At 37.3% G+C, this 21,231-nt stretch overlaps 1 protein-coding gene across 1 annotated transcript in view; it reads left to right on the forward strand.

Annotated features, from left to right (window-relative positions):
* Positions 1-15,498, forward strand: part of LOC107548915 (protein HIRA) — a 25,492-nt gene extending 9,994 nt beyond the window's left edge. Inside the window, exons 2-25 of the mRNA XM_016229789.1 lie at positions 396-499; positions 666-776; positions 1,072-1,162; positions 2,437-2,531; positions 2,630-2,725; positions 3,177-3,337; positions 3,490-3,657; positions 3,833-3,946; positions 6,340-6,410; positions 6,520-6,625; positions 8,247-8,462; positions 9,048-9,133; positions 9,226-9,402; positions 9,481-9,648; positions 9,733-9,916; positions 11,097-11,195; positions 11,464-11,612; positions 11,688-11,849; positions 12,048-12,106; positions 12,913-13,018; positions 13,120-13,242; positions 14,724-14,887; positions 15,069-15,157; positions 15,295-15,498. Coding sequence (XP_016085275.1) covers positions 396-499; positions 666-776; positions 1,072-1,162; positions 2,437-2,531; positions 2,630-2,725; positions 3,177-3,337; positions 3,490-3,657; positions 3,833-3,946; positions 6,340-6,410; positions 6,520-6,625; positions 8,247-8,462; positions 9,048-9,133; positions 9,226-9,402; positions 9,481-9,648; positions 9,733-9,916; positions 11,097-11,195; positions 11,464-11,612; positions 11,688-11,849; positions 12,048-12,106; positions 12,913-13,018; positions 13,120-13,242; positions 14,724-14,887; positions 15,069-15,157; positions 15,295-15,411 — 3,016 coding nt within the window. The 3' untranslated portion in view covers positions 15,412-15,498. The remainder of the gene's footprint in view (positions 1-395; positions 500-665; positions 777-1,071; positions 1,163-2,436; positions 2,532-2,629; positions 2,726-3,176; positions 3,338-3,489; positions 3,658-3,832; positions 3,947-6,339; positions 6,411-6,519; positions 6,626-8,246; positions 8,463-9,047; positions 9,134-9,225; positions 9,403-9,480; positions 9,649-9,732; positions 9,917-11,096; positions 11,196-11,463; positions 11,613-11,687; positions 11,850-12,047; positions 12,107-12,912; positions 13,019-13,119; positions 13,243-14,723; positions 14,888-15,068; positions 15,158-15,294) is intronic.
* The last annotated feature ends 5,733 nt before the right edge of the window (positions 15,499-21,231 follow it).

Below are 21,231 nucleotides of genomic sequence, written 5' to 3' on the forward strand. Positions count from 1 at the left end.
GACGACGATAGATAGATAGATAGATAGATAGATAGATAGATAGATAGATAGATAGATAGATATGATAGACACAGACAGATAGACAGACAGACGACGATAGATAGACGGACAGACAGACGATAGACAGACGACGATAGATAAATAGATAGATAGACATACGGACGTACGGACAGACAGACGATAGATAGATAGATAGATAGATAGATAGATAGATAGATAGACAGACAGACAGACAGACAGACAGACGATAGATAGACAGACAGACAGACAGGCAGACAGACCGACGACGATAGATAGACAGACAGATGACAGACAGACAGACAATAGACAGACAGACGATGATAGATAAATAGATAGATAGATAGACGGACATTTTTTCCCAGACCATGCTAGAGCTGTTTTCAAACTGTGTTTGTGTCATGGGTTTTTGTTTCAGGTAAACCAATATTCTCAGTTGACATCCATCCAGATGGAACTAAGTTTGCTACAGGTGGCCAAGGTGAAAATCTGAACCCTCTAACATCTCTTCATCTGTCATTCTTTTCCTGACTATATAGTATAGCTTTCAGATATGCTTAGTTTGTAGAAGGTAGTTTGATTTCCATCCTAATTTAGAGACAGATCATTTGTTATTGGGAGCTAATGTTTTCAATGTGGATTGACAGGTGAAGACTCTGGGAAAGTGGTCATTTGGAATATGGCCCCGGTTCTTCGAGAGGAAGATGAGAGGAACGAGAATATTCCCAAATTGCTTTGTCAGATGGACAATCACTTAGGTATCAATTGATACTTTATTTTTTATCTCAATGTTAAACATTAAAATATATGAATAAAGAAAAAATGTTGTCGGTTATTGTTCTCTTAATACTTGATTTTGTGGCATTTATACCACGTATTTTGCTCCCAACAATCCAAAAAAGAATTCCGAGACGTGTCTAGATTGTTTTTCCACTCAAATGTATTTTAAACTCCTTTGGATATGAACTGCACTGACAGAATGTGAGACGAAATGTGTGACACCAATGAATATTCGGTATCTAATTAAATGTTTTATGTAACTATGCATTTCAGCATGTGTGAATTGCGTGCGCTGGTCAAATAATGGCTTATACCTGGCATCAGGAGGAGACGACAAACTGGTCATGGTGTGGAAGAGAGCTGCGTGAGTAAAACTGACCCATGTTTTGTTTCTCTTCATTTCTCTCTTCATGCACACAAATGATGAACAGTTAAACACAAATATGTGACCCTGGACCACAAAACCAGTCATAAAAGGCATTTAAAAAAAAAGAGATTTATACATCATCTGAACGCTGAATAAATAAGCGAACATGATCTTTACTTAATATCCTAATGATTTTTGGCATAAAAGAAAAATCTATAATTTTGACCCATACAATGTTTTTTTGGCTATTGCTACAAATATACCCCAGCGACTTAAAGGCACAATATGTAAGATTTTTTATTAAAATATCCAAAAACCACTAGAACAGTATTATATATTTTGCTGACTTGTGTACTTACATTATCGTAAATGTTTCGAAGAATGTTTAAATCCAGAGAAATAAGCAATTTTCACTAGTGACACGGAGCGTGTCCATCGTGTCATTGTGTCGCCTGCCAATGACGTCATAACCCCTCGATTTCCGGTTTTGTTTTGTAGAAAACATGGAAGCACCAAAGACGCTTTAATATGTTGTGCGTTTTAATAGACCGGTGATGACCGCACAGAGTAGCATTATAACAGAACTTTCAGATGTATCTAGTATGATAAAACAGCGCTGCTTTACCCCACATACGCATGACCGGAAGGAGTAGAAGCAGTCGACTGTGGCATAATAAAAGCTCCGCTGCTTTCGAGCCTCGTGTCGTGCTCGTTCAGCGGCCTCGTTTCGCTTCGACGGCTTTCAGCCTCACCCTGCTTCATTCTACTACGTTAATAAATCATTAGCTCATCCATGAACATGATTTCTGCCCGAGTCCCGTCGGATTGCATCGGCTGTGGAGATGAAGACCACAACTCCCATGATTCCACACTCAGTCACTCATCAAACTAGCCTTTGTCTCTTTGTTTAGTTTGAATACGCGCCCTCTAGCTGTGCCTATAAGACTGGTTTTGTGGTCCAAGGTCACATATGTCAAAAAGAACATTTAGCTTTGTCCAACAATTTAAACTTTTTTGTTTGCTACAGTTATAATATTTTCATACATTTTGAATATTTAAGTTTAAAAATAAGGATGTGATGCTAAAAATCGATTCTATCAGTTGACAGAATGACCTAGATGCCACTTGTGCAAATGCATTGCTTAATATTACATTACTTTTCCCCTACGCAGATTGTTGCCTTTTTTTGTTTATAAGACACAAACTGATGCCACACATGCATCCGAGCGCAGGCCTTTGAGGCATTATGTGGTATTTCTTTTGTTGTGCAGTTTCATAGGTCCAAGCACAGTGTTTGGGTCCAGCAGTAAACTGGCTAATGTGGAACAGTGGAGGTGCGTCATGATTCTGAGGAACCACACGGGAGGTGAGGGGGAAAAACGCTGCTCATGGAGACGCTGGATATTGTCTTCAGTTTTGGCATTGTGTGAAGCACATGTGGTGTTCTCTATAAATCTGATTCAGATGTAATGGATGTCGCCTGGTCACCTCATGATGTCTGGCTCGCATCCTGCAGTGTGGATAACACCATCGTTATATGGAACGCTCGAAAATTTCCAGGTAAAAAGTCCATTTAGATTTGAGGAAAAAGTCCAGCGATATTGCTTGGTTTGGTATATTTGGTAGGGATGTTATTCCCTATATATTGTATATCATATTGCATCATGAGCTGAGTGAATCGTTGCATCCCTAATATTTGTAATGCAATGTCATTAAGTGTGGTCAGATTCAATGATCTATGCTAAGCTAAGTGTGCTACCGCCAGACCCGGAGATCGGCTGAATGGATTCGAAAACGGTAAAACTCAACTGTTTAACTCTAGGGGAGTTGGAAAATGAGCCTGTTTTCAAAAATAGTGGAGTGTTCCTTTAAGTGCCCAAATACTTTAATGGCCACCGTAGTATCTAGGAAAGCTTCATCAGGGAATTTTATAAAGGTTTGGCTTCTGTATCAATAAATTCAGTTCTGAATCAAAGCTTCAAATGCTGCATTTTGTATGTGTATGCCACAGAGATTGTGATGACTTTAAAGGGACACACAGGGCTGGTGAAAGGCCTGACGTGGGACCCTGTTGGAAAGTACATCGCTTCCCAGGCTGATGACCGTAGCCTGAAGGTCTGGAGGACCATGGACTGGCAGCTGGAGACAAACATCACCAAACCCTTCAGTGAAGTAAGACTTCAGAGTTGAAACTGTTGGCCAGAAATGGCGGTTTGGACTTGTATTTACTCTTTTGTTTAGTTGTTTCTTTTTTGAGTTGTTTACATGCCCGTGACCCTGTATTCTCTCTTTTTTTCCTCCTCTTCTCTCTTGCTTTGATTCAGTGTGGCGGCACTACACACGTCCTGAGGCTGAGCTGGTCTCCAGATGGTCAGTACCTAGTTTCAGCTCATGCCATGAATAATTCTGGGCCCACAGCTCAGATCATCGAACGTGACGGCTGGAAGACCAACATGGACTTTGTGGGTCATCGAAAAGCTGTTACTGTGGTGGTTAGTGTTGTTTCAAATCTGTAATATTTCACAGAAAAGCATACATTGAAATATCCGTCATAGTTTGTACTGCAGTGTTTTGATGAAATCATGATTTTTAAAATGGGCTAAGCTCTAGAATTTGATTTGTGTTTCTTATTGAGTGGTTTATTAATTATTTTCCATCTCTTTGCAGAAGTTCAATCCTAAGATCTTTAAGAAGAAACAGAAGAACGGTAGTACACCCAAACCCAGCTGTCCGTACTGCTGCTGTGCTGTGGGTAGTAAGGACCGCTCACTCTCTGTATGGGTATGAGACTTCTCAATATCACCCCTTATTTTAGCCTTGTTTTCTATTTTTGCAGATTGGTTTGGCCCCACTACAAAAAATTAATTCTATTTAAAATTAAATTATAAATTTGTGCAAAATCAAGGGACACTAATAAAAACTCAATTTACAATTTAAAATAACTGCTAAGCTGAATTTTAAGTAACCATTACTTTCGTCTTCGGTGTCACGTTCCTTCAGAAATCGTTGTAATATGCTGATTTGGTGATAAAAAACATTACTTATCAGTGTTGAAAACAGTTTTTTCCCACAGTTCTTTGATGAATAGAACTTTCAAAGGAACAGCATTTATTTGAAACAAATAACTTTTGTAACAATCTAGAAGTCTTTACTGTCACTTTTGATCAATCCTTTCTGAATAAGAGTATTATTTTCATTCAAAACAATCTTACTGACCTCAAACGTTTGAATGGTAGTATGAAAAATGTTGTGGTTATGCTCTAGGGCTGGGTAAAAAAATATCGATATCTCAATATTAATTGATTCTCATTTTTACGGAACGATATTGATTCTTAAATCCCAAGAATTGATTAGTCTAGCCTGTTTTCAGTTAATGGACGGAACATTGAAGGGCACTTCCCATCCAATAAATCGCAATAAGCATTGTGCTTTGGTACTTCTCATATGAAACAAAGTCTCAGATTTCAAATTCTGTCCATTGTATTGCAGTATTCAAACAATAAATGTTGTTTTGGCGCTGTTTAATGCAGAGTAACAGATCGCTGTAGCGCCTCAGTTCAACAGACGCGGCAGCGTGTAGCGCACGTGAACTGATCATCTCCTCCACATTAATACCAGTTTCAGCACATAATAAACATGACTAAACATCCGAAGGTAAGTTGAAAGAAAGAGTATAACTTTACAATCCGTATCCTGTCTCATGTAATCGCTCAATCAGTATTTCAGCCACGCAAAGACGTCAATATAACGTCTTGTCACGTAACGTCACATTTACCTCAGAAAAACATATTCGTGACCATAAACTCATTAGTCAGATAGAAAAATAAACTGTAGAGAGGGGCATTTTGCTAAATATATGCACCATATCACATATTCATTATACATTTTACTGTTCTTCGTGTTTAATATATGTTTGAATAAATCCATCAAGATTTTATGACAGCCACCATTGTTTATATAAAAAAAAACTAAAACGGACGGAACATTGAAGGGCAATTCCCATCCAATATATCGCAATAAGCATTGTGCTTTGGTACTTTAAATATGAAACAAAGTCTCACATTTCAAATTCTGTCCATTGTATTACAGTATTCAAACAATAAATGTAGTTTTGGCGCTGTTTAATGCGGAGTAACAGATCGCTGTAGCGCCTCAGTTCAACAGACGCGGCAGCGTGTAGCGCACGTGAACTGATCATCTCCTCCACATTAATACCAGTTTCAGCACATAATAAACATGACTAAACATCCGAAGGTAAGTTGAAAGAAAGAGTATAACTTTACAATCCGTATCCTGTCTCATGTAATCGCTCAATCAGTATTTCAGCCACGCAAAGACGTCAATATAACGTCTTGTCACGTAACGTCACATTTACCTCAGAAAAACATATTCGTGACCATAAACTCATTAGTCAGATAGAAAAATAAACTGTAGAGAGGGGCATTTTGCTAAATATATGCACCATATCACATATTCATTATACATTTTACTGTTCTTCGTGTTTAATATATGTTTGAATAAATCCATCAAGATTTTATGACAGCCACCATTATGTTTATATAAAAAAACTAAAACAAATTGAAGTAGAAATATTATGTAATTGTAACTTTATTATTTTAAAAACTTCATTAAGTAAAATTAACAAATCAATCAATTTTAACCTTCAATATTATAGTAACGTAGTACCAACTGACTCTCATGTATATTTTACAGCATTAGTTGAGAGATTGTTTTTCCTTGAGAAAAGTTGGCATGTACTGTAGCTGATATATATTCAAAATAATCGATATTGAATCGAATTGAATCGCAAGTTTGTGAATGAGAATCGAATCGTGAAATTTGTGTCAAAACCCAGCCCTATTATGCTCTGCTTAAAAATATTGTTTAATGTTCAATATAAAACAGAAAACTGACAGGATAAAGCGAAAAATCACATCTTGTCTATGTTAACGAGTTTTTGTCCTAACCAGCTGCAACCATGTCAATATGTTTTGGCATGTAGTGCCTCCCACAGTGAAAGCTCCATAAAGCTGTTTAAGAACTAAATATGTTCTGTTCTTATTCTGTTTCACCCAGTATTTAAAGAATGGCACATATTCATGCAGTGTAAGGGTACGATTTCTGAACGTTAAGATGACGCACCTTTAATCAGTTATTCTGCTCTTGTTTTTCAGCTCACCTCACTCAAGCGCCCACTGGTGGTCATCCATGACCTCTTTGATAAATCCATTATGGATATTACATGGTAAGAAAACAGCTTTTCTATTTTCCAAGTTTTATAAAGCATCATAGACAATGTGGTGGGGTGAAGACTTACATGCGTGAGAGCATTGTGAACGGATCGTGTCTCTCAGGACACTCAATGGGCTGGGACTCCTGGTGTGCTCCATGGATGGCACTGTGGCTTTCTTGGATTTCTCGCAGGATGAACTGGGAGATCCCTTGAATGAAGAAGAAAAGGTGGAGAATATGTGCACACACCAGTGTCAACGTTATTTAAGTATTTAAGGCAACAATAACTTTTCAGTTGTATAATTGAAAAACTGGAATCTCACTTAAGTTGCACACATTTAGTGAAGTAGTACTTATCTATTTATTTAATAATAAGTGAATTGTTTCTTTGAACCATTTGTTGACACAAGAAAATCGGTTCATTCTAGGGATGTTCATTTCGGTTATTTTTCCTAAACGATGCTCGTTAACCGACAAGATTATTTTAAATTAGAATGGAATTAAATTAGAAAGTATAAGTGTCTGTGACTTGTTAAAAATACTAACATTTGTTTCCCGGGGATTAATTTTACATGCGCAAAAAGCAGCAAACAACAGAACATGAGGATTCACACGATCGTCATATCACATCATGCACCTGCAGCGCTTCTGCGAGCGGAGAAAAACATAATAAAGCTAGGCTATAGCTATGTATATATATATATATATATAACGAATAAATAGGCCTATACGAGAAACATATTTTTACTTAATAAATTAAGAAAATGAAAGAAAAACTGCAACAAGTAGCCTATATGCAGAGTTTCGGTTCATTTTTGTGCTGTGCGAAAGGAAACAAGCGGCATCCTATTTTTCTTTAGGATTATTTTACAAAAGCACAAAGATTTGTTTTTTTTGTGAATGTACACAAAGGTAAACCTTTTACGATTCCGATTATCTTTAGGACTAAAAGGAGTAGTTTCTTCCACTGTTAGAAGGAAAAAATTCAAGTGATTGCGCCGGCGCCGCACAGTTAAGCATTGCTACCTTGACAATGCAGCCTGTTCATTATCATAATAAAATACAGTCAGTCAAACATATGGAAAAAAAACTATGTAGTAAAAAAAAAAAATGTAGTAAAATCTGTGCCGTTGTGTTATCACCGCACCGCCGTGATGTTATGCAAAACATTTTGTTTTACGTGGATATTGGAACGCGAGTGAAGTAGGCTACATAATAAATAATAATTTGCCATTCAAATACATCGCAAATACGGAAACATTTGATTTTGTGTCGAATGAGAGACCCAACGTTTTTGGGTTTTGTTTTAGCCTAAATGAATTTGTTTTGGCTTGTCGTTTATATTGCTATAGCTTCTTATATTTTTAATTCTTGTTTTTTTCTAATACTGTTAATTGAAAGGATTTGTTGTGGAGTGAGGGGAACTAAAATAGCCTAGCTATGTTTACAGTGTTTATTATAATGTTTGTAAACATTTCGCGTCGGAATTAGGCCAATTTCTGAATTAAATAATAAAATGCGACTTATGTTTTTTCCCCCTAAAAACATTTTTTTTTATACGCGTAGCGTATTTAAACCATGCAGCAAACCTTTTTAAATATTTTGATAAATTACTGAAAAAATAAATAATTAAATTACTTTTAAACCATTTAACTGATTGTATTAATCGGTCAAAATTCTTACGGTCGGTTAACCGGTTAAAGCCAAACTGTTTTGAAAACTGATTCTGAAGAATGTAAATGGCTTAAGAGCTTTGCTACTTTTGGTTAGTTATTTAGCACACACAAACTAACAAGGTGGCAGAAAGACTCGAGTCTCCAAAATAAGCTTTCTGCTTATCTTTCTGTAGAATGCTATTCATCAGAACATCTATGGAAAGAGTCTGGCCATCACGATGGAGTCCCAACTTTCCAGCACAATCATTGAGAACCCAGAAATGCTGAAGTATCAGCAGGAGCGGCAGGGGAACCAGAACCCCGATGGAGCCCAGGGAATCGGTCCTGAGAACCAGACACCCAAACTCACCAATGTGCTCAACGGAGAGTCCCTGGAGGACATCAGAAAGGTCAGAAGAAAGAATATGTAACCATACACACAGCAGTGCTATTTTAAAATGATTAAAATGGACATGCTGAATGATGATGTGGTAAGTAATGATTGCTTACTAGTATTTCCACCTCCAGCCATGGCTGGATTGTAAGTTTACAAAATATAGTTTCCTGCTCTGCCAAATATTTAAAATCCAAACCACGTCTAGAAAAATTTGTTTGCAGATGGTTTGAGATTGAGGTATCGGAATATATCAAATTGATATATTTTATGTGTGACTTAAGAGTCTAAAAGTGTCCAAGTACTTTCTGGGACTAAATGAAATACTTCTAATGAGTGGTTATGTAAAATTTTAATAGTTTACATGCATATTACAGGCAAATACATAATGTGTGGGTGTGTGATATTAAATAATTTGCATGCACATCTGCCTGTCTCTCTGTCTGTGTATGAATCTGTATATTTATGTATCATTTAATACCATGATGGTCGTAGCATTGTAGTTTGTGAAGATTTATCCGAACACTTTCATCCTCAAACATCATGTTTGCAGGACTGCAGTTATTAACAAATGGCTTTTTTTGGGGGGGGGATTGGGCAGAACCTCTTAAAGAAGCAGGTGGAGACCAGAACCGCAGATGGGAGGAGAAGAATCACACCTCTCTGCATCGCACAGCTCGACACGGGGTAACGAACGCGCAGAAGAACACGTCTAAAATGATCACTCACCTATACCACAGCATACGCTCAGTGTCTGAATGTCTCTTTCTTTTACCCAGGGACTTCTCACCAGCGTTGTTCAACAGCGTCCCAATCTTGCCGGGGTCGTCTGCGTCGACTCAGCTCACCCCTCAGATCTCTTCGGATTCCAGTACGGCCAACTCGCTTGGCTTGCGACCCTCACATGACCCCACCACCACCTCTCCCAACAAAACTGCGGAAGACAACAAGGACAGGTAAGTGTACATGTATGCAAAGTCCCATTTCCCCTCTCTCTCAACCAATACTTTTTCTCTCTCTGGTCTCCCTTGTAGTGGAACTGCAGCTGTGAACTCGATCGGGATGAAATCGAATCTGCTGTTGACATCTGCCTCCAAGATCGAGCCCATGAAAGCGCTGGATTCACGATTTACCGAAAGGTCAAAGGCCACGCCAGGGGTCACTAGTGTACCCCTCACTATAGGCATCACCCCACTTGACAGGTAATAAAGTCTGCATGATAACCGATGTGTTCTTCTAAACTGAACTTGAAAACAAACTGAAGTTGTTTTGTGGTTCTGTCTCAGGGTAAAAGACAGCAGCTCTGTGAAGGAGCCGAAAGGAAAAGATGAGACCAGCAGCGACAGTGAGGACAAGACCATGGTGAAATCTATGGCCAAGAGGAAGGGAGAGATGGAGGGAGCAGAGGTGGTAGAGAAGAGGAAGAAGGGAAGGCCGAGGAAAGATGCCAAAATGATGCCCTTCCCACAGGTGACATTTCTTCTTTCGAAAGATGCCTGGATCTCAAAGTCGACGGATGGGGCCTGTTCAGATCTTTTCTGAAGGGGGTTTTACTGTGTAAACGCTAAAGCACAGCATGCTGTAAGCATGTAAAATAAAACAATGCTACTAAAAATTCTGAAAGTATATAAATATTTTAATATGGATTTTTATACGTATTTTAGACTACTAGGTCTGTAAGATTTTAATTTTTTTTATGTTTTTGAAAGAAGTGTCTTATGCTTACCAAGGCTGCATTTATTTATCTATCAAAAATACAGTAGAAGCATTTTTCTACTTTAAAAATAAATTTATTTCTGTGAAGGCAAAGCTGAATTTTCAGCATCAGTACTCTAGTCTTCAGTGTCACATGATCCCTGAGAAATCATTCTGATATGTTGATTTGCTGCTTAAAGACTTATTGTCAGTTTGGAAAGCAGTTGTTTTGCAGCAGTTGTGCTGCTTAATATCTTTGTGGAAACTTTCATGAATCGAAAGTTCAATAGATTTATACTCATTTATTTGAAATATAAATGTCATATTGTCACTTCTGATCAATTTAATGCATCCTTCTTTTAACAGAAAACATACTGACCCCAATCTTGTGAACAGTAGTGTATAAACGTGTATATGTGGCCCTGGACCACAAAACCAGTCTTAAGTGTCAATTTTTTGAAATTGAGATTTATACATAATCTGAATAAATTTGGCCAAGATACAACTATTTGAAAATCTGGAATCTGAGGGTGCAAAAAAAAATCAAAATATTGAGAAAATCGCCTTTAAAGTTGTCCAAATGAAGTTCTTAGCAATGCATATTACTAATCAAAACTGAAATTTTGACATATTTACGGTAGGAAATTTCCAAAATATTTTTTAACTATAAACGAAAAATCTATCATTTTGACCCATGCAATGTATTTTTGGCTATTGCTACAATTATACCCGTGCTACTACTTAACACTGGTTTTGTGGTCCAGGATCGCATATATACAACTTTTTTTTAATACATATCAGAAATATAAGAAAAAAAATCTACATTAGTTGACTATGGCTTCTATGTTATAATCCCTATATCTTTTATTCCATTAACTTCATGACCAAGGCACATATGAGACCCTGAGGGTCCTTCATTAGAACCCATGTGATTGATTGGTCTTTTCTCTTGTAGACTCCAGTCTCATTGGAGAAGGAGCCGTCTCGATTAACAACACCTATAGCGGTGTTAAAACTTCCTACCCCATCCATACAGAAATCATTCAGCACTCAGGTATGGCACAAAAACTCTCTACACCCAATATATCAGTCCTGTCTATGCAATTAACGCTCTTGGCAGATCATAATGTGTAATCAGGAAGCTCAAGTACTATATCTGTAAGAGTGTTAAATGCAATTCAGACATAGACTCAATAGCACTGCTGGAGGAAAAACCAGCCTGGTTAATGACCCAGGATCTAAATCAGCTAACAATAAAAACAAGGACTGAAATCTACGAAACCTTCAATTTGATTAAATGGGGTTTTTAACCTGCGATTTAGGTGAGCACAGATGGCGTCACGTATCTGGAGGTGGAGAACGAGGTCTCTATGGTGTTTGGATCTCGTCTCAGTCAGCTCAAATGGAGCAGAGAGGGGCGAGAGTGGGACGCGCTGCTGCCCAGTCGCATCATCATCGCAGCTGGCAGCAGGTGAGCACACAACACACTGGTTTATGCCTGATGTTAATATCTTGAGTAAAAGTAACTTGCTTTCTTTTTTCATAGCGATGTTGTTGCTGTAGCTTGCGAGGACCGCACACTGTCTGTCTTCACTGCGTGTGGACGGAGACTGATTCCATCCATCATTCTGCCCGTCCCCATGTCAGCACTTCATTGCTCGGGACACTTTGTCATGGCGCTGACCGCATCAGCCATGCTGTCTGTCTGGTACTGACCCTTCCTCTCTGTTTCTCAATAGAAAAGTCCAGACAAGTCATTTGTTGGCTGATGCTAAAAACGTGGCCGTATTTGTAACAGGAGTCAGGTTGATTTGTGGCTTTTTTTACAGGCTAGTGATTATTTACATCAATTCTGAAAGATCTAGATCTGACATTAAATGGCTGGTATTGTCTTTTTTTTCGGCAGGGATGTTCAGAAACAGACGGCTTTGGTCAAAAATGAATCTCTGAATCCAATCTTATCAGGTGTGATTTTGTTTTCTTCCTCTTTATATCTTTGTTGACCTCATTAATTGACTCTTTACTAAACTCCACCCCCTTGATTTCTGCCGTTCATAAATATTATTGTTACATGGGCTGGAAAAATATTTTTGTCTGCCATTTGTTAACAATAACGTGATTTAAAAAAAACTAAAGAGACTGAATAAGAGCTGAAGCTCATGCTTTTCAGTCAGAGGAAAAGCAATTACAAGTGGCACATTAGTGTATTCAGCAAGGACACATTGTTTGATCAAAAGTGACAGTGAAGACATTTATAATGCTACAAAAGATATCTATTTCAAATAAATGCTGTTATTTTAAACTTCCTATTCATCAAAGAATCCGGGAAATAGAAAAAGCGTATCACGGTTTCCACAACTGTTTTCAGCATTGATAAGAATAAATGTTCTTTGAGCAGAAAATTAGCATATCAGAATGATTTCTGAAGGATCATGTGACACTGAAGACCGCTGAAAGAGTATTGAGTGCTGAAAATTCAGCTTTGCATCACAGGAATAAATTACAATTTAAAATAAATTCAAATAGAAAACGTATTTTAAATTGTAGTAGTATTTCACAATGTTTCTGTTTTTTATACTGTGTTTTTGGTCAGATAAACACAGCTTTGGTGAGAATAAGAGACTTCTCAAAAGCATTTAAAAATCTTATGGTACGGTACACAGAACTGCTGAATTACATGAAAAGAGCAAAATGATGGGTAGCAATAATTTGACTAATGAACTATCATAAATCAATTGAAATCTAATAATACCTCATCTCTCTCACTCCAGGCACAGACGCCACAGTAAGTCAGTCTTTTTTGACTCAGCAAGGTGTAGCTGTGGTATCGCTGTCAAATGGAAAAACATACTGCTTTAACTCGTCGCTGGAGACCTGGTGAGTGAAACACAAACCATGTGTTAAGTTTTAACAACCAGAACCTGTCCAAAGAATTTTCAAGGGCCGCTATGATTGTCTTTTCTCTTCATCTCTAATAGGAATTTGATCGCAGATAAGCAGGACTCTCTTGTACAGTGCACAGACTTCCGCAATTGCATGTCCGCTCAGGATGCTCTGGGCTCCATGGGGCCACTGGCCCTAACACAGGGCCGTAATCTAAGGTAACAGCCATTTTAGTACTCTGCTAATGCTGCTTTCTGATTCACAATCACTAGAATTAGCTTTAATACTGATTTTATGAGAATAGGGAAGTCCGCACTAAAACTATAATGATAACAACATAGTAGAACAGAATTGTGGGAATTATTAATTTAAAGAGCTTGAACATTTAAAGGGTTAGTTCACCCAAAAAATGATTATTAGGCTGCGTTTTACTCACCCCCGAGGCATATGACTTTCTTCTTTCAGACGAATCCAGTCAGAGTTATATTAAAAATTGTCTTTGATCTTTTAAGCTGTTTAATGCCTCTCAGCGGGTGTTGCATTGCTTCAGTCCAAAAGAACTGAAATAAAAATCGCCCTTCCATAAAAAAAAGTGTCTCGCAAATAAAAATCGCCCTTCCATAAAAAAAAGTGTCTCACATGGCTCCGGGGGGTGAACAAAGGCCTCCTGTAGCGAATCGATGCGTTTTTGTAAGAAAAATATCCATATTCAAAACGTAATAATCACTTGAATCTAGCTTGCGCTCACACTGTTGTAAGCGAAGCCGTTCCGGGCGGATGACGTATGAGGTCGACTTTACGCATGTGCCGCTCAGAAGTGACGCACGCGGAAACGCAGCGGAGAGATCAAAACAAAACAACGGTCACTAATTAGAAGTACAAAACAAGGATTTGTAAAGAAGAATGTCAGAGGATTTCGATATAAGCCAAGAGGAGACTGGTTTTCCTTTGCTAAAGTAAGGAAACTTTGCTTCCTTTGATCCTGTTAACAAACGTTGGTTTTCACGAGACTCACCGGCGCATGTGCAACGCTGAACTCATACGTCATCCTCCCAGAACTGCTTCTGTGTACAACTTTTAAAGTGATTATTACGTTTTGGATATGGATATTTTTCTTACAAAAACGCATCGATTCGCTACAGGATGCCTTTGCTCACCCCCGGAGCCGTGTGAGACACTTTTTTTTATGGATGGGCACTTTTTATTTAAGTTCTTTTGGACTGAAGCAATGCAACACCCGTTGAGTGCCATGAAACAGCTTGAAAGATCAAAGACAATTTTTAATATAACTCCCGACTGGATTCGTCTGAAAGAAGAAAGTCATATACACCTAGGATGCCTCGGGGGTGAGTAAAACGCAGCCTAATTTTCATTTTTGGGTGAACTAACCCTTTAAAGGGATAGTCCACCCAAATATTTTGCCGTCATTTACTCACCATCATGTTGTTCCAAAGCTTCATGAACATCTTTCTTCTGCTGAGCATGAATGATATTTTGAAAGATAACCAGACTGTTGCTGCTAGCCATTGACTCCCACAGTATTTTTTTTCCATACTATGAAATTTAATGGCTTCTAGCAACTTTTCCGTTACCTTCCAAAGTGTCTTCTTTTGTGTTGCGTCAGTGTATGCTAATATAGTTCTCTTTATTGTTATTGGGGGTGAACAGACCTTAACCGTCTCTCTTTTGTCTGTGTCAGTGCGGGGCGGTTGGCATCTCGCTTGTCATCGACTCCTCACCACTTGCAGCAGGGAATGACTCTGGCCTTCCTGGAGAAGCAGCTCTCCTCCGCCCTCATCCTCCTCTCAGCAAGCGAGTACAGGCACTGGCTTCTCATCTACGCACGTTTCCTCGTAAATGAGGGTGAGTGAGAAGGTGGTCAGCTGGTAACAAGAGTCAAGAGGGTCCATTAAAAGTAAAGCAATAGTTCCCCGAAAACTATAAATTTGCTGAAAATGTATTCACCCTCAGGCCATCTAAGACGAAGATGTGTTTGTATCTTAATCGGAGCAGATTTACAATAGCTCTGTGTGTATCCGTGCAGGTTATGAGCTTAGGTTAAGGGAACTATGTCGGGATTTACTAGGACCCGTTCACAAATCCAGCAGCAGCTCCTGGGAGCCGACAGTCCTGGTATGATATTTTTTTTGGAACCTCATTACAGATTTATGTACTGAATTATTGGTAGTGTTGTTGCTTTTATCGATTAAACCAAGCGTGTCTTTCAAAAGCATTTTTAAAGCTTGCTCTGTCTTCTGCGTCTATTTCAGGGACTGAGAAAGAGGGATCTGTTGACAGAGGTGTTGCCTGTGATTGGTCAGAACTTGCGGTTCCAGAGACTCTTCACTGAGTACCAGGATCAGCTCGAATTGCTGCGTTTGAAATAGCACTTCACCTTTGACTTTTTGATGTTTTACCCCTGACCCTGGCCTGCACATGTGCTAACGGTCTGCCGTAGCGTTACTGATTTTAAAGCAGATATGGACACTAATAAAAATGGACAAAAATAACAATGCTTTTTTTTTTTTTAAGAATTCATTTGTTAAATACATTTATTAATTATGTTTGTAAACTTTGTGCCGGTGGTAGGAAAGAGGAAAGTACAGTATGGGAAAGTACTCCCATTTTGGGACAATTTTGATCAAGCACAAGGTTTGCATGGCAGTCAACTTAAAACTGGACATTTTTACTTCTACAACTAAAAGTTGCTGTAAGTGGTGATGCAACTCGCCCTCCCTCCTTTCTTTTGTATTTCTCTTTCAGTTCCTATTTGTACAGCTACTTGTCATTTATTTGTAAATGTTTGTAAAAGGCCATTTCTTTTTTCTCCGTTTTCTATAAAATGAAGAAAATTGTAAACCTTCAATTAAAAAAAGGAATAAACAATTTGCCAATTCTAAAATCTGTTGCTCCTTTCTTTCTCATATGTCTTGTTTACCTTTGGTGATTTATTTGCTGGTGCTATTATCAGGGCATTTTTATTGGTCGTGTGTAGTACTACCTTGTTTTGGGCAGGTGGTGGTAGTAGAGATCTGACAGAGTTTTGACAGGGTCCAAATTACCACTCTCGAACAAGAAAAAGAGTGTTATGGAAAAGCATTGTTTGTAAACTTTTTCTAGGAACTGCAACACGTTGGTGGAAATATAACCTGAAATATAATCCTGATAAGTGTGAGCTGTGATTGCACTTATTTGAGCAAAAAAAAAAAAAAAACGGTAAAAAACGTAATACTGTAAAATATTACCATTTACATTAACTGTTTTCTATTTTGATATTTTAAAATGATTTATTCTTGTGATGGCAAAGCTGGATTTTCAGCAAAAATTGCTACAGTCTTCAGTGTCAGATTTCAGAAATTCTATTTTGATGCTCAAGGAACATTTATCAATATTAATAAACTGTTGAAAAACGGTTGTGCTGCTTAATGTTTTTGTGGAAACTGACCTACATTTTTTCCAACAAGATCCTTTAGTTTTTTTTTAAATAACATTTTTGTAATGTAAAAGTCTTTACTGTCAAGTTGATTTATTCAATGCGTCCTTGCTGACTGAAAGTACTGATTTATAAAAATGAAATCTTACTGACCTCAAACGTTTGAACAGTAGAGTACAAATCATCTTGGTGAATGGCCGCTGGCTCTATTATCCTACAGTTTAATCTCAGACCAATGACTAGCCTAATAGTATGTCCTTTTTATACTGTTCATTAAAATGATTATGAAGCTATCGGTTTATTCTGACTAATGGAATACTGCAGCATCTTTATATATGGACATCAAATATTATTGAATTTCGCTTCTCTTTTAAACTAGAATGATGAACGTTAACTGATGTCAACTGGCAACCCCCACACAAGTGAAAAGATTTTGACCTTCATAAATGCCACAGTATCTACAGTACTCGCATACACAATATTCACATTAATACAAAAGCTTTCGATTCTCACAACGTAAAACTCGTCAAACATGAACAACTTTTTTTTCAAGTGGCAAGAGTTATGACCCTACTGGATGGCTTCACGTTTAATGGATGGCTTAGCATTGTGCGAATGATGGAAATGTCTTTTAAAAGCAGGACCAGCAGCGTTTTAACACTAGAGGATAAACACCTGAGATCCGCACATTAACACACACGCAAACTAATTCATAAAGGGACCTCTAGCATGGACAATATGCCTCTTATATAAGTCAGAAGTGTCTGTGTTCAGTGTTCAAAATCATTCATTTCTAATTCACATTTCTCAGCTCACCATATCAGTCCAGAGGCCATGCCTGAGGGCTTATTAGTGTCAGCTCTCTGGGGCTCAAATGCTTTTTTTGGCGCCGTAGTTCGGAGTGATGGCATTTTTCTGAAAGAAACACAGCTGCAATCACTTCAATCTTGTTGATCTGAACATTTATATAAATGTTAGAAAATGCCATTTTAGTGTGTTGTACAACCTTTTTGTTGTTTACTTACAGATTCTAAAGGGAAAAGTTGTTTACGCACAAGATGAAGCTTTCAAAAGCTTGGGGTCAGTATTTTATTATTATTATTATAAATTTTTTTTTGGCAAGGATGCATCCAACTGATCAAAAGTGACAGTAAAGACATAATGCTACAAGAGATTTCTATTTCAAATAAACACTGTTCTTCTGAACTTTTTTTTCATGAAATAATCCTGAAAAAAAAATGGTTTCTACAAAAATATTAAACAGTGTCCAGCATCGATAATAATAAATCTTTCTTAACCACCAAATCAGCATATTAAAATAATTTCTGAAGGATTATGTGACATTGAAGACTAAAGTAATGGCTGCTGAAAATTCAGCTTTGCATCATAGGAATAAATTATATTTTAAAATATTTAAAAATAAAAAACACCTGTTTTAAATTGTAATTATATTTCACAATATTACTCTTGTTACTATATTTTAGATCAAAAGAATGCAGCCTTACACCGTGTCTTACACCGGATGCGCGCCACAATAGCTAAAGTCTGTCTAGTACACTGGACGCAACAAAGCGACCGTTGAAAATCATTTGAAATTTGTGTCAATATGTCATAAATAGAACGCAGCAGGAGTTTTCTGTCGGGGATTTGTCATGTCGCACCGCATCCAGTGAAGACAGCATCACTGATTATAATGAGTTCTATAGTATTTTGTTGCGTTGTGCCGTTCATGTCCGGTGTAGACACAGTGTTAGTCAGCATAAGGGATTTATGTAAAAAAAAAAACACACATATATATATATATATATATATATATATATAATAACTAAACCCAAACATTTAAAGGGTAATGTACTGTGGCCCCAAAAATGCAAAACACCCTTAAAAATGCAAGACTGCATTGAAATGTCAATCAAAGCAGCAGCTGATCAGAAAAAAGACACGTTAGTTTGAGAATATGAAATATAAAAACAAAGCAATCCAGCTCTGAAAGCCACGATCTTAACAGTATAGAGTGAGTATATGTATAGGCTATGTGGCTTAGATTGAGGGAGACAGGACAGAAAACAGGAGAGGAGAGAGAGACAGGAGGATGAGTGGAAGTGACACATGTGCTGCCTACATCTCACAAGGTCTGACTCTGAGCTAAACACAATTTAAAAGCCGTCCCCCGCCTGAAACCTCACACACAGCACATTTCATGATTTACACACTCTCGAACTTTCGGCTCTCAGACCAGTGTGCAGACTAATAGCGCACTACTCCGGCTGACTCTGTGTGGAGACAGGGAAAGAAACATGCTGTTGGAGCCATTAAAGAAAGCTTATTTAATTTCATGTTTGTGTTTAGATATTTTATTGCTTGTTTAAACTGAGGTTTAATTGAATCTACCTTGAAAGTGAGGCTCGTGAAAGTTTGAGACGTCATAAGAGGTGGAGAATGAATGGACTGGCATTAGATCAGGAGATATGGAGTGGGTGACATGATTTTTGACCACTTCATTTAGTTGGTTGTATAAAATTCCTTCTTTTAAAGTGGATTTTGTTCTGTACAAATTTTCAATCAGTGTTTCATCAACTAATTGTTTGGATTCAATAAATAAGAAGCAATTCAAGAATGTCGAGTGTGGATTAAAGTGCATACCAAACAAACCCACAACCGTGCTTCAGTGGCTGAAATATGTATTAGTTGTTCATTTTTGATTACATTTTTAAAAGTTCACTGATTTACTCACCCTCATGTGGTTCCAAACTTTGACTTTCATGTGTGGAACACAACAGGAGATGTTTAGCAGAATGTCCATGTTTTTTTCTGTTCAATAGAAGTGAATGGGGACTGGAGCTGCTGACCTCTAAAAATAATGAAAAAATACTTTCCACATCTTTTGAACTTATGCTTTGTGTTAACAAGCTGATATTTACATTTTCATTTGCACATATTCAAACCTGACACCTCAAAATGTGTTGCTCGTCATGTGACTGTCTGTTGGACATGAGATGACAATATACATATGACAGTAGTTCTCAAATAAGTTCTTATTTTTGGAAAACAAATTGTCACCCATCAATTATCATGACAAGAACACTCTGAAAATACTACTTACTTTGTGACAAAAGCCCATCCAATTTAAGTTAAAATGTGATGATTGTTTATTTGGGTTGTATGAATTATGAATGGACAGGTGACATTTGGGCCACGCTGTCTTTGGCAGAAACAGACAGTGGAGGTCAATGAACGGTCCATCTGTCAGAGAGGAAACCTCACGGGCGATCTCACCACAGAGAAGCTGTCGAGACCCGAGTCTTTTACCATATCAACCTGTCGACAGATTTGATGGATATGACAGCAGCACACTGTAGTGAAGCTGAGCAGGGTTTTGCTTAAATCTATTTGAACACTCACAGGAAAATTAGTTTTGAAGTTATGAATTCCACTCTCATTCTTCATCATTTAGACTCCAACTGCAAAACTAGTTTATCTTGAAGTGAGGAACAGAAAACAGAACAATTTTTTTTATATACCTTTTTATAAACAAAGAACCTGGAAGCAGGGTTTTGCTTAAATCTATTTGAACACTCACAGGAAAATTAGTTTTGAAGTTATGAATTCCACTCTCATTATTCATCATTTAGACTCCAACTGCAAAACTAGTTTATCTTGAAGTGAGGAACAGAAAACAGAACTATTTTTTTTTTAACCTTTTTATAAACAAAGAACCTGGAAGCGGTAATAATGGAAGCAGTGGCTCAGTAGCTTTATAGTTTAGCATATATAGGTTCACATGGATACAGGGTTCATATTTTACCCTGGGATAAAGTTATTTCATGCTGCTGAATCTACAGCACCATGGCAAAAGAAGTCCGCAGTTCAAATCTAATGTGATAAGACAAAAAGGTTGTATATCAAGAAATAATAGCAAGAAAATACATCTTGTCCTAAGGAGCTGCACGCAATGTAGCCAACAGGACAAACTGTTAAGTCTGATTGACTGACATACTCTGAAGATGTACTGTTTAAATTAGTCTGATGGATCCTTCACCAAATAAACTCCATCAGTTACTGAATACTGTTTATTCTGTTTACTGTTAATACTGTTTACACTGAATATTCAGTGATGAAATATTTGAATGAAATACATTAAAAGATATCAAATATATGTAGAGTAATACATGTATCCATATAAACTGAAATTAACTAAGTACTACGATTTACTAAATACTTAAATTAATAAAATTGAAATAAAATAAATAAAACCTAAATAGAAATTGTTTAGCATATATAGGTTCACATGGATACAGGGTTCATATTTTACCCTGGGATAAAGTTATTTCATGCTGCTGAATCTACAGCACCATGGCAAAAGAAGTCCGCAGTTCAAATCTAATGTGATAAGACAAAAAGGTTGTATATCAAGAAATAATAGCAAGAAAATACATCTTGTCCTAAGGAGCTGCACGCAATGTAGCCAACAGGACAAACTGTTAAGTCTGATTGACTGACATACTCTAAAGATGTACTGTTTAAATTAGTCTGATGGATCCTTCACCGAATAAACTCCATCAGTTACTGAATACTGTTTATTCTGTTTACTGTTAATACTGTTTACACTGAACATTCAGTGATGAAATATTTGAATGAAATACATTAAAAGATATCAAATATATGTAGAGTAATACATGTATCCATATAAACTGAAATTAACTAAGTACTACGATTTACTAAATACTTAAATTAATAAAATTGAAATAAAATAAATAAAACCTAAATAGAAATG

Source organism: Sinocyclocheilus grahami, unplaced genomic scaffold (assembly GCF_001515645.1).
Source record: "Sinocyclocheilus grahami isolate Dianchi unplaced genomic scaffold, SAMN03320097.WGS_v1.1 scaffold358.1, whole genome shotgun sequence".
Taxonomy (NCBI): Eukaryota; Metazoa; Chordata; class Actinopteri; order Cypriniformes; family Cyprinidae; genus Sinocyclocheilus; species Sinocyclocheilus grahami.